This window comes from Vipera ursinii, assembly GCF_947247035.1.
Source record: "Vipera ursinii genome assembly, chromosome: 5".
Taxonomy (NCBI): domain Eukaryota; kingdom Metazoa; phylum Chordata; class Lepidosauria; order Squamata; family Viperidae; genus Vipera; species Vipera ursinii.
In genome coordinates, this window is record NC_139518.1 from 60,104,471 (window position 1) to 60,116,212 (window position 11,742).

Genomic DNA, 11,742 nt, shown 5'->3' on the forward strand with positions numbered 1-11,742 from the left:
GAGAAAGAACGGCAGGAATAACTAGGATCCTCCATATCCTTTTTCTCGCAGCACTGCGTGCAAACGGGCTGGCTGAGCCCAATAAGCATCCTGCAGTTGCCAGAGAGTCACTGCAGCCTTTAGCCCAGGTTCAGAGTTCAGGACTGATTCCGGGAACTTCCAACAACTTCAGGGACTGAAGTCTGGATTGTAATGCTTTGGAACTGGTTTAAAAATTGCAGAAGGGAAAAACACACCCTCGGAGTTGAGAGAGGTAGGACACCCTAAGGCCTAAGCCGTAGATGCGGGGTACTGGCAATACTGAAAGCAAATGCTTTAGTTGAGAGTTGCACTTGATAACCTAGTAGTAGGAGCATTCGTGTATCCTCCTACGTGCTTTATTATGGGATCTAAGCTACTTTTGAACTCTGTATGAGTCATTACCACCAGAACAAGCAGTACTTTTCATAACCCTTTGGAAGATTGTAACGGGACACAGTGCCTATCAGCCTTTAACATACTGCGTCTTACTGGAGGGGAATTCTAGTCTTGCCCTCACTCCAGACCATAAAATAGCTTTTTTCAAATCTAGGGATCTTCAAAAGAATTGGGCTAAATCTAGGGATCTACCAAAGAGCTAGAATCCAATGGGAACTGAATTATGAAGTCCTTGGTGCTCTCTGCATTGCTTGTTTGCTTGCAGCCCTTCAGTTACAAGACTAGGTAACATTTTCAGTGCTAGAAAGGAGTGGGATGCACTCTCTGTTTATAAACAGAGTTTGTTTTCAGGTTTGTTACCTCTGTACAAACAGAGAGCACATCCCACTTCCTTCTAGCACTGATAATGTGACTTGTTTACTTGCAGCTTTTTTAAGCTGTCCAACTAACCAATATTCCACAGTTCCACCAAGGATTCCACAGTTCAAGCCTGAGCTGTATATACTCTCTTGTATTGGAATCTGTATTCTAACTCCCACCTAGGGAGATTTGCAGACTGGATAAAGTTGCATTAAGCAGCACAAAAGAGCTTGAAGATTACCAACAGTAATTCTCTATAAAAGGGAATTTACAACTGGCTGGAACCTTAAATTTTTATTGTTTTGATTCATGCTGCAGTCCAGAATAGGTACCATAGAAAAGTCATTTACCTTCTCTGCCAGGCAGTATAAGAATAGGTGCATCTATGGATCTATTCAAGACTTGTGAACTCCAGCGGATAAATCTCAAAGAGGTTAACATTACCTGTATCTGACTGAAGCTTAAAACAATCAAGTCTTTTAGCCTTTACAATTTAAATTGCACCATTCTGTAATACAAGATGCAATTTCTAAGGCGATTTCGATGTCAGAGCTATATAGCTTGCTTCATTTTTGTACTGGAACGGTCTCTGACAGCACTTTCAAGCAATGACTCCCACACCCACAAGGAGACCCTGAAGAAACAAGAATTAGGCATCAACAATCTTTTATTTCCAGGAGCATAAAATAAAAGTCAAGCATCTTTATTTTCTATCCACCCCTGACTATAGCCTCCGGTAATGGAAATAAGCAGTCTGTTAATACTGAGCATGCTCAATAGCCATGAGTTGTTGAATTAGTAGAAAGTAAAATGTTCGCAGGTGGAATAGAATGGAATGCTTGGCCAGTCATCTGAAACTAGGAATAAAAGAATTGGAGTTGGGTTTTTTTTTGGGGGGGGAACATTTTAGGAACAGATTGCAACTTTTTTTGGGTGAAGGCTGCCTTTTCCTTGGGTTGTCACTTTTTTTACTTTTCAGGGCAAATCTCAGACTTCTCAGTCATCAATCCATCTAAATTTGTTGGGCATTTTTTTTTAATCCCATTTATATCCAAGACTCAGGGCGGCTTACAATCTAAGCACAAATCAATGTGCTTAGCAGTAGCCTTCATTCTATGTATATGCCTGCTTATTAGGGCTTTCATACACACCCCAAGCGGCATTATTACAAAGTCAGCTTAATTGCCCCCAACAATCTGGGTCCTCATTTTACCTACCTCGGAAGGATGGAAGGCTGAGTCAACGTTGAGCCTGGTGGGATGCGAACCTGCACTAATTGCAGGCAGCTGGTGTTACTTAAGGAGGCATTAGCCCACTGCTCCACCAAGGCTCTGAAGATCCCATCACCATTGGCTGATAAGATCTGCCATACCAGTTGGGGAAGACTGATCCACACTACCCAAAGAATTAGAATTAGGGGGGAAATGATATGGATATGTCTCCGATTGTTGTTAGAAATCAACCAACCCTTTGCTCTGCAAATGTTATGAGAAATCCTAATGACCTTCTTGTTGCTTTTTAATGCAGTCCTAAATTGCATTAACAGAGGGATAGAATCGAGATCCCATAAAGTACCAGTCCGACTTTATAAAGCCTTGGTAAGACCGCATTTAGAATACTGCATCCAGTTTCGGTTATCATATTATTAAAAAAAATTGTAGAAACTCTGGAAAGAGGGCAAAAAGGAGCAACAAAGATGATGGGGGGGCTGGAGGAAAAACATATGAAGAACAGTTGCAGGAGTTGGGTTTGACTAGTGTAGTGAAAAGGGTGACATGATAGCAGTGTTCCAATATTTGAGGGGCTGCCACAAAGAAGGGGGGGGGAATGTCAACCTATTTTCCAGAGCAGAAGGCAAGACAAGAAACGATTGATTGGAAACTAATTCAGGAGAGAAGCAATCTAGAACTAAGGAGAAACTTCCTAACAATGAGAACACTTAACCAGGGTTGTGGGTGCTCAATCACTGAAGGCTTTTAAGAAGATTGAACAGCCACTTATCTGGAATGGTACAGAGTCCCCTTTTTGTGCAGGGGGTTGGGGCTAGAAAACCACTCAGGTCCCTTCCAACCTTTGTTATTCTTTTGTTGCTGATCACACGGTTCTGCTGAAGTTGTATTTCAATCAGGTGCATATTGTGTGTGTGTGTGTGTGTGTGTGTGTGTAAAATCTCCAATGTTATATAGGTCAGCAAGCACATCTGGTATCATTGATTTATTATGCTATCGTGTACCAGTCTCATGCTGGGAAAGATTGAGGGCAAGAGAAGAAGGGGATAACAGAGAATGAGGTGGCTGGATGGAGTCACGGAAGCAGTAGACTCCAGAAGATGGTAGAGGACAGGAACATTGTCCATGGGGTCGCGATGGGTCGGACACGACTTGGCAACTAACAACAACCACCAGTCTCATAATGCTTCTTCATCACTAAGTCTGTTTACCCAGGTAGGCATCTTCTGCCACTCCTCCCTTACTCTCTAGAGAAAAGTTGCTGAAAAGTTTTAGGAATCAAGATTGCGCCTTACTATCTGCCTCCTTCTTTCCCTCCCTCCCATTTGACCGCGATCAAAGATGTACAAATCCGGAGGAAGCGGAGCGATTGTATTACAAGCCTTGGAAAGAAGGTGTGTCAGGACGAGTAGAAAGACCCTATAATTGCTTATTCTTAGATGGTCCTGATAATTACCATCATCCTGAACCCATCGGGAAAGATTACATCCCACGGGGAAGGTTAGAGCTGGACCTGTCAGAGTTGGGGAAGAGAAGATAATTTCTCAGTTTGGGTTGCCAGCTAAGCCTTTCCCCCCCCCCCCCGCCCCCGCTCCCCGATGCGTGCTCCTTGCCTAGGCATCTTGGCGCCAGGCAACTTGAATGCGCGTCGCCTGCAATCTCCCATCCGTGGAAAAGCAGCGTCTTTGCCTGGCTCCCCCCCCCCCACCCCCGTGCCTCCCTTGGCTCCCGAGGGACGGAGATGAGTGACGATCCCCTGCGCTTGAGGGTTTAACAGCGAGGTTCAAACGTTGACTTTCATTCGCCGCTGAAATCGTCGCGCTCCAGCCCCCCCCCTCTCCCCCCCCCGTCAGTCTTCAAGTGACCTTTTAGGAGTCGTGGGGGAAACATTTTATTGCTACAATGCTATCTTGGTTAAAACACTCGTATTAAGCTCTTCTCTTCTCTTCTCTTCTCTTCTCTTCTCTTCTCTTCTCTTCTCTTCTCTTCTCTTCTCTTCTCTTCTCTTCTCTTCTCTTCTCTTCTCTTCTCTTCTCTTCCTTTGTTTAAATTCTTGCAGTTTTAGTCTGGAAATGAATTCAGAGTAATTAAACAAGAGACGCGAAGCGTGAGAAAATTTCTCTGATTAAAATGAAAGTACTTTAAAAAACAACAAAACAACAAAAAAATCCCCTCTCTCTGAGGAAATGCAAGACGTCCCTGAATAGTTTCTTGAATCATCCGCGCACTACATTTTATCTGGAAGGACGCTTCCTTGGCGAGGGGCTTATTCGTGAGCAAGTGTGCTTCGGAGAGCAACCTCTGAGCTCTGGAAAACCCCTGGTAGATTTGGGACTAAGCCCTGGTTCTCGCTGACGGGAACCAAAAAAAAATCTACGCGCTGCCGAAGCAAACGGATCGTTCCAAAGTCTCGTGCCCATCTTTTAAACCATCGCAATTCAGGCCGTGTAGGTTCACTTAGATTCGATCTATCCTAAATGGGCGCAGGCGCTGGAAAGGAAGGAGACCCGTCAAAGGATGTCTTTTTTTTTTTTAACCCACACATGCTCCGTGTGCGGAGAGAGAGAAAGAGAGAGAAGAGAGAGAGAGAGAGAGAGAGAGAGAGAGAAGAGAGAGAGAGAGAGAAAGAGAGAGAGAGAGAAAGAGAGAGAGAGAGAGAAGAGAGGAGAGAGAGAAGAGAGGAGAGAGAGAAGAGAGGAGAGAGAGAAGAGAGGAGAGAGAGAAAGAGAGAGAGAGAGAGAGAGAGAGAGAGAGAGAGAGAGAGAGAGAGAGAGAGAGAGAGAGAGAGAGAGAGAGAGAGAGAGAGAGAGAGAGAGAGAGAGAGAGAGAGAGAGAGAGAGAGCGCTCCGCACCGCTTCTATGGGGCCGGTTTAAATGAGAAGGTGAGATCTCTGTTCTGCAGTCAGCTGTCTGTCTATGATCTAGAATTTTGAAACTTTCCGGGGCCGCTTGGCGGCTCGTGATTGGCCAAGGCGGAGGTAACCTCCATGCAAATGAAGCCCCGCCACCTCGCAGCCCGTAGATCAATAGAGATCCGAGAGAGAAAGGAGCATGCATTCAGACTTGGCAAGCTCAAGGAAAGCCTGCCGAGGCACGCCAAAAAAGCCCCCCGAACTGGTCTCCCCAAAGCCAGGGTAGGCAGGTCAGCCCCTCCGGCAGCTCCCGACGCCCAGACGTCAGCCCTGCTCCCCAGCCCGCCTCTAACGCGAGCGGTGGTGCGCTTCTCCTCTTTCTTATGAGCCCAGGATGAGCAACAAAGAAGATGCCGGCAAGTGTTGTCCTGCGGCAGCTCCGCTCTCCAGTTTTACCATCCAGTCGATCTTAGGCAGCAGCACCTCGGAAGGAGGCAGAGAGCCCAGCTCCAAGCAGACCGCCTCCGCCTGGCCGACCAGGAAGAGGAGCCTGTCGGTCTCTTCCGAAGAAGAAGAGGCGGACGACAGCTGGAAACATCCCGCTTGCTTCTGCTCCGACTCGCAGGCCCCTGAAGAAACGTGTCACAAACATCAGACCCTCGGTTTCACGTGTCTCAGTAAGTATTGGCCCGGGATGGCAGAGGAGGGGCGCGCGGGGGGGGGGGGAGATACAGAGAAGCATCCTTTACTTCCTAATTAGGAAGGATGATCTCTAGGTGTATCTTATTTATCAAGGCGGAGAGTGTAATGCAAAAGCTCAGCCTGTTGTGGTTTTTGTTTTTTTTTGCGTTACTTTGGGTGTACAGTTGTCCACAAATCTGGTTTTCTAATCTGCTTACTCTTCAGAGAAGGCGGTGGGATTAAATTGAGAAATCTGGGGGTGGGTGGGAGAATGCAGTTTTGGGTCGTCTCTCTGTGGAGACAATGCCTTCGTCGTGATAATTTCAATAATTGACTCTGGTGTCTCCTCCCTCTTTTAAAAAAAACTATTTAGGAAGAGCCCCCCCTCTTTTCTGATCTTTTTCTTCGGATCTTCTGGCATCTCCTAAAATAAGGGAGCGAAGAACCTAGGAACAAGCCGAGAAAATATATATATATATACACACACACACAGCTCAAAAAAATAAAGGGAACACTTAAACAACACAATGTACTGTACTTAATAGTAGGATGTCTTATCTTGTGTTCCTTTTATTTTTTTGAGCAATATATATATATATATATATATTCGGAACTCGTTCGTAGGCTCTTCGCTCCCTTATATGTTAAAAAGCAACATAACCGGCCCCAGTAATTCCTTGGGAAAAGGAGAGTCTGAATGAATTGCACTCGATTCCTTTTGTTCGCTTCTCCGAGCTCTGCAGCGCGGAAGGGGTCGATAATCACTGACCGCAGCCCCGCGCAACGCAGACGGAGCGGAGAGCAAACTCCAGGAACGCGGCGGGGCTTCCTGCCGAGAAAGCACACCCGGGGAGAAGACTTGCGCGATCTAGAAAGTTAGAAACGAATGTAAACAGGATGCGGCAACTGAGAGGCCAGAGCTGCATTTGGTTCAGATCAGCTTCCCGGAAGAGCTACAAATAGGATCTGTACACAACCATGAAGAGATGGAGAGGGGAGACCAACGCGTTCATTCCCCCCTTCTCTGCGGTGATTAGATAGGTAGATAGATAGATAGATAGATAGATAGATAGATAGATAGATAGATAGATAGATAATAGATAGATAGGTAGGTAGGTAGGTAGGTAGATAGATAGATAGATAGATAGATAGATAGATAGATAGATAGATAGATAGTTTGTAAGGGCCCAGCGGTTTACTCCCAGAGTGTGTTATTTGGGCTGGGCTATGATGGATATCCTCTCCTCCTCCTCCCAGGACAAATCGAAAAAGCCACCTTCTGCTCCTTCCCCCCCCCCCCCATTTTTTAAAATTCCATTTATATCCCGCCCTTCTCCGAAGACTCAGGGCGGCTTACAAGCTTAGCAGTAGCCTTCATTCTATGTATATGCCTGCTTATTAGGGCTTTCACACACACACCCCCCAAGCGGCATTATTACAAAGTCAGCTTAATTGCCCCCAACAATCTGGGTCCTCATTTTACCTACCTGGGAAGGATGGAAGGCTGAGTCAACCTTGAGCCTGGTGGGATGCGAACCTGCACTAATTGCAGGCAGCTGGTGTTACTTAAGGAGGCATTAGCCCACTTCTTCCTCTCTTCCCTTTACTCCAGGCAATTCCAAGGGGACCGGCGCGGCGCCCCCTTTCCTCTCTCCGTCCCAGCCGGATTTTAAGGAAGAGAAAGAGAAGCCGTTCGCTCCCAATTCGCCCGCCTGCCCGGCGGACCGGCCAAGGGACGGGGCGGACCGGCAGGCCGGTTCGTCCAAGAAGAAGACGCGCACGGTCTTCTCGCGGAGCCAGGTGTACCAGCTGGAGTCGACCTTCGACATGAAGCGCTACCTGAGCAGCTCCGAGAGGGCCTGCCTGGCCTCCAGCTTGCAACTGACAGAGACCCAAGTGAAAACCTGGTTTCAGAACCGACGGAACAAATGGAAGCGGCAGCTCTCGGCGGAACTGGAGGCGGCCAACATGGCCCACGCCTCGGCCCAGACTCTGGTGGGGATGCCGCTGGTTTTCAGAGACAATTCCCTCCTGCGGGTGCCCGTGCCCAGGTCCATCGCCTTCCCGGCTCCCTTATACTACCCCGGCAGCAACCTGTCTGCTTTACCGCTTTACAACCTCTACAATAAGCTCGATTACTGAGACGGACTCAGACGACCTTCCACCACCCGACCCAGGACGCGCGCCCTGCTGCGCCCTTTTCTTCACCCATCCGTCTGTTGTTGATCGGAAAGGAGAATTGTGCTTTTTGCATTGTTAAGAAATACACCATGTGTATTCATTGCTATTATATTATATATACACACATATATACATATATATATTTAAAATATTTATGGGAATCCTCTTTGGGGTGGTTTCTTTCGGTTGTTTTCTAGGCTGGAGAAAGAATTAGACGACTTCCGCCTTCTCTTGTGGGTTGTCTGGCTTTCTGTTCCAGACGCACCTTAAACCAGCTGTTGCTGCTGGGGGGGGCTCCTCTTTCAAACCAAAACGGGGGTCCTCTTCGTGCGTCGGTGGGCCGTTCTCGAGGTTCTTCCCACTCTTCCACTTCATCCCCCCCTCCCCCCAGCATTAATTATATCTGCGGGGGGGGGGAGAGAAAGCAAAACAAAGGGGGTGGGGGCGCAAGAGAGGCGTACTTCAGACCTGTACATATTTTTTAAAGAAAATAAAGACATTTTAAAGCCTCGTCGGCTAACTTGGGTTAGACTGCTCCTGCTTGGCTTTCTCTGGCAAAGGGTTTTGAAATTGAGAGGGATTCCAGTAGCTCCGGCTGGAAACGCAAAAGTTTCCTGGGAACATAAAGAGCTTCTCTCTTTTTGGGGTGGTGGTGGTGGGGGGGCAATGGGAGAAGAAAGTAGGGAGGGCAATCGGGGAATTTTGAGAAGTCTTTGAGTAGTGTCCTAAAAGTCCGGCAGCATTACTTGGAAATCAATAGTAGGCGGAGCATTGATCAAAACAAAGGTGAAATATTAGTTATTTCGGAATTCACATGGCCTACATCACAGCTTCCGTAGACCCAGGTGAGGGTGGGAGGGGAACAACGAAAGGAAATTTGCCTCTCTCAGATTTTTTAGGGAGCAGTATTTCATTATTTGGATCAACCAGTTTGTCTTCTGGGAAGTGAGTATCTCTGAGGTTACTCTGAGCTTACTCAAACAAAGTGTACTGGTTATGTCTAAGAAGTCTTACTTCTGAGTAGACATCTCCATGACCAAATTGCTAGAATCCTTTCTCACAATACCGTTTGCTCTCGATGGTTAAGGTTTGATATTTTACAATTAGGCATTTTGGCTGGATTACGAAAGGTAAAGTGCTCCTCTTAAAAAATAAATAAATCTGTTTACATCTTGTAATTCAAGCTCCCTGGTGGATTTAATTAAGTTTAGGAGTCTTGCTTCTAAGCATTTGGGCTGCATGCTCAGTTCATCAGTCCTTCTTGATTTTTAAATTCCCCAATCTATTTCTTCCAAATAGAATTCATTTGAAACTGGGTCGTCTTTATTTATATGCTTTTCTTTTTCTTTTTTTCTTTCCGTCTCAGGTTAATTTCTTGATTTAGAGAATTTAGAATCCACGTCAGAATTTAGAGAATTTATCATTTAAGCAACTTAAGAGCAACTTAACTTAGAGAATTCTGACGTGGATCATTTTCTGGGGGGAAAAATATATCTCAGGGCGGTGTAGATGTTGGACTACTATAAACCAATCAGTTGGAAGAGCTACCCATTGAAATCAATAGGGTGAACCGTTAAAGTTGACAGTTGATTTGAACGACTTGTAACCACCTTTCGACGACTTAAACGTGCTACGTGTTTTTCAGCCTGTCTATTGATATTCACGATAGCATCTACGTCTATTTCTCTGTCCCCTTATATAACCCCAGATGAAACTCTTGCTCATTTTCGACTACTATTAACAGCTATGACCCCAGTGAAAGGTCCAGGAAAGTTCAATTGATAAATAACAGACGTGCAGATTTCAGCCGCCCCTGGATTGAAGCGGTTCCTGCTTTTCTTGAATTGAAGGCGGTGGCGGCGGGTGTGTGTGTGTGTGTGTGTGTGTGTGTATCTTCTCTATTAAGTGATCCGAATTGGCAAGTGTTTCCGGAAATGGGCTTTCTTCAGAATTTGAGGCGCATTCTGTTCAGTGCCACGATCTCAGGTAAAGTACTTTCACCAGGCCTTTTAAAACAGAAAGTGACATTATAGCCCACCCGTGATTGATCTGAGCGTTCATCCAAGCGCTGAAAAACACCTGCAGCCTCGGAGCTGCCGAAAGGAGCCCGCTAATCGTTTAAACAAAAAGTAAATGGTTGTGTTATTTAAATCGCAGGAGTCGTTACGTGGTTAGTGCAGCCACCTGTTCCTTGGTTAGTTTCGGATCTTAATAGGGAAGGCTATTTAAAATGCTGGAAGTATCTCCGCTCTATCGAAAATTACCTTCACGATATTTTTTTTGAAAGGAGATGGGGGATTGGAGCTTCGACATCCTCAGTGGGATATGCATTTTTGAGAAAATTAATTTTTAAAAAGTAGGAATCCAAAACTCTTTGCTCAAATAAATAAAACATGCTAGTGAGATGCTTCACATTAAACCCATGTATTTTTTTCCACCCCCAACAAATGGTAAATACTAGGTAGTGTATTAGCTCTAATTCTAGGTTTTCCAGTACTAACATAAACATAAAATAAAAACATATTCATTAAGAGCCTGGGAAATGTATTTTTCAGCCTCAGACTATATTCAGTAGATATATGGGAAATATTGCTAAAATGTTTGCTTTGGGGTCACGTCTGAGGATAATTAAATATATAAACCTTAACACTTCCGAATGAATTCGTTTAGGTTTCCCCCACCCCCACCGCCCTGAGTCCTTCGGGAGAAGGGCGGTATATAAATAAAATTAATTAATAAATAAAATAAATAAAAAGGATGTCCTATAGAATGGCTATTTATCTGGTGAATATAACTTGCTTCCAATATGTGTGCTTAGATTTGGGGTCTTAATATTGACCTTCCTCCGATTTCAGTTTTTTTTAAAAAAGGAATAGTGTATTTGTTTATTCAGATGACCATTCCTAATCATTATATATATTCTTTCTATCCCGTGAAATAAAGACACTAATTCTTGAATAGCAGCAGGATGTCTGTATATACATCCGGTTCCGATCAACAACCTTCAGGATCGGAACTGTCTGACTCTAAATCAAAACAAATATTGTTTCAGGTAAGGCAAAGTGCTCATCTCTTGTTGCAACATCACATCGCGGATTAATCCCTCGCACAATAAAAACCTGGGAGCTGGATTGTGCTGGGTAGACCGGCAGTGATGAAGAATTAAGAAACACTTTGGACCTAAAGTTTTTTATGGAAATGACCAAAAGTTAAAGAAAGTGGGGGGAAAAACATGATCGCTTGCTTTGAATCGGTGACAAAGCCAGACTTGGGAGGAAGAATTATATAACTTTCTTTGTAGATGATGGATTTTTTTTCAATGAGCCGTCTTTATAATTAATCTGTCTATAAATGTGAGGTGGCCTGACTCATCCACAATCACTAAGACTCACTGAGTTGCCTTCTTTCCGAGTGGAAAACGTTTGCCAAGTTTTTAAATCAATTAGGGTGGGAAAACAATTTGAAGAAGCGCCTTTCTCGACATAGGGTATGAGACTTCTATTAATGAGTAATTGATTCTCTTTAACTAGGGAACCATTGGCTAATGCAAAGCCTTAAAACAAGTCAGGATTTTTTTTAAAAAAACATACCTTTTTATTATCAACGATAACAAATTTATTTTTGTCAATGATAGTTTCACGTAGAGAAAAACGGAAAAATTCGGAGAAACTGAAGTAGCTCATATATGGTTTATTAAGAATCTATGCATTAACAGCAGAAAAAGAGGGATTAAAAAGAGTCTTCTCTGGAAGGCATTTTGACATGCCAAGGAGATGGGGGAAAAAATAGCAGGATTTGCTTTGAAAAATGTAATAGGAAACATGAATTCCTCGCAGCAAAGTTTGTGCCACTCTGTTATTTTCTTCTGTGTTGGAGGAGATATACTGTAGGCTTTGCTGGAAATGCTGGGCTTCTCAAGGCGAAAGGTGGCTTTTTGTAGGAAGACCTCGAAGAATAGAACTGGCTTTATCTGCCCATGAATTTTTAAACGACCGGATGGCAAGGGAAAAAGTCTTCTCGTT

At 44.6% G+C, this 11,742-nt stretch overlaps 1 protein-coding gene across 1 annotated transcript; it reads left to right on the forward strand.

The window, feature by feature from the left end:
• The first annotated feature begins 2,869 nt into the window (after nt 1-2,869).
• HMX2 (H6 family homeobox 2) lies at nt 2,870-8,388 on the forward strand. The gene is made up of 3 exons (XM_083363442.1): nt 2,870-3,221; nt 5,252-5,535; nt 7,152-8,388. The coding sequence occupies exons 2-3, from the start codon at nt 5,253-5,255 to the stop codon at nt 7,679-7,681; spliced, it is 813 nt and encodes a 270-aa protein (XP_083219568.1). The 5' UTR covers nt 2,870-3,221; nt 5,252; the 3' UTR covers nt 7,682-8,388.
• The last annotated feature ends 3,354 nt before the right edge of the window (nt 8,389-11,742 follow it).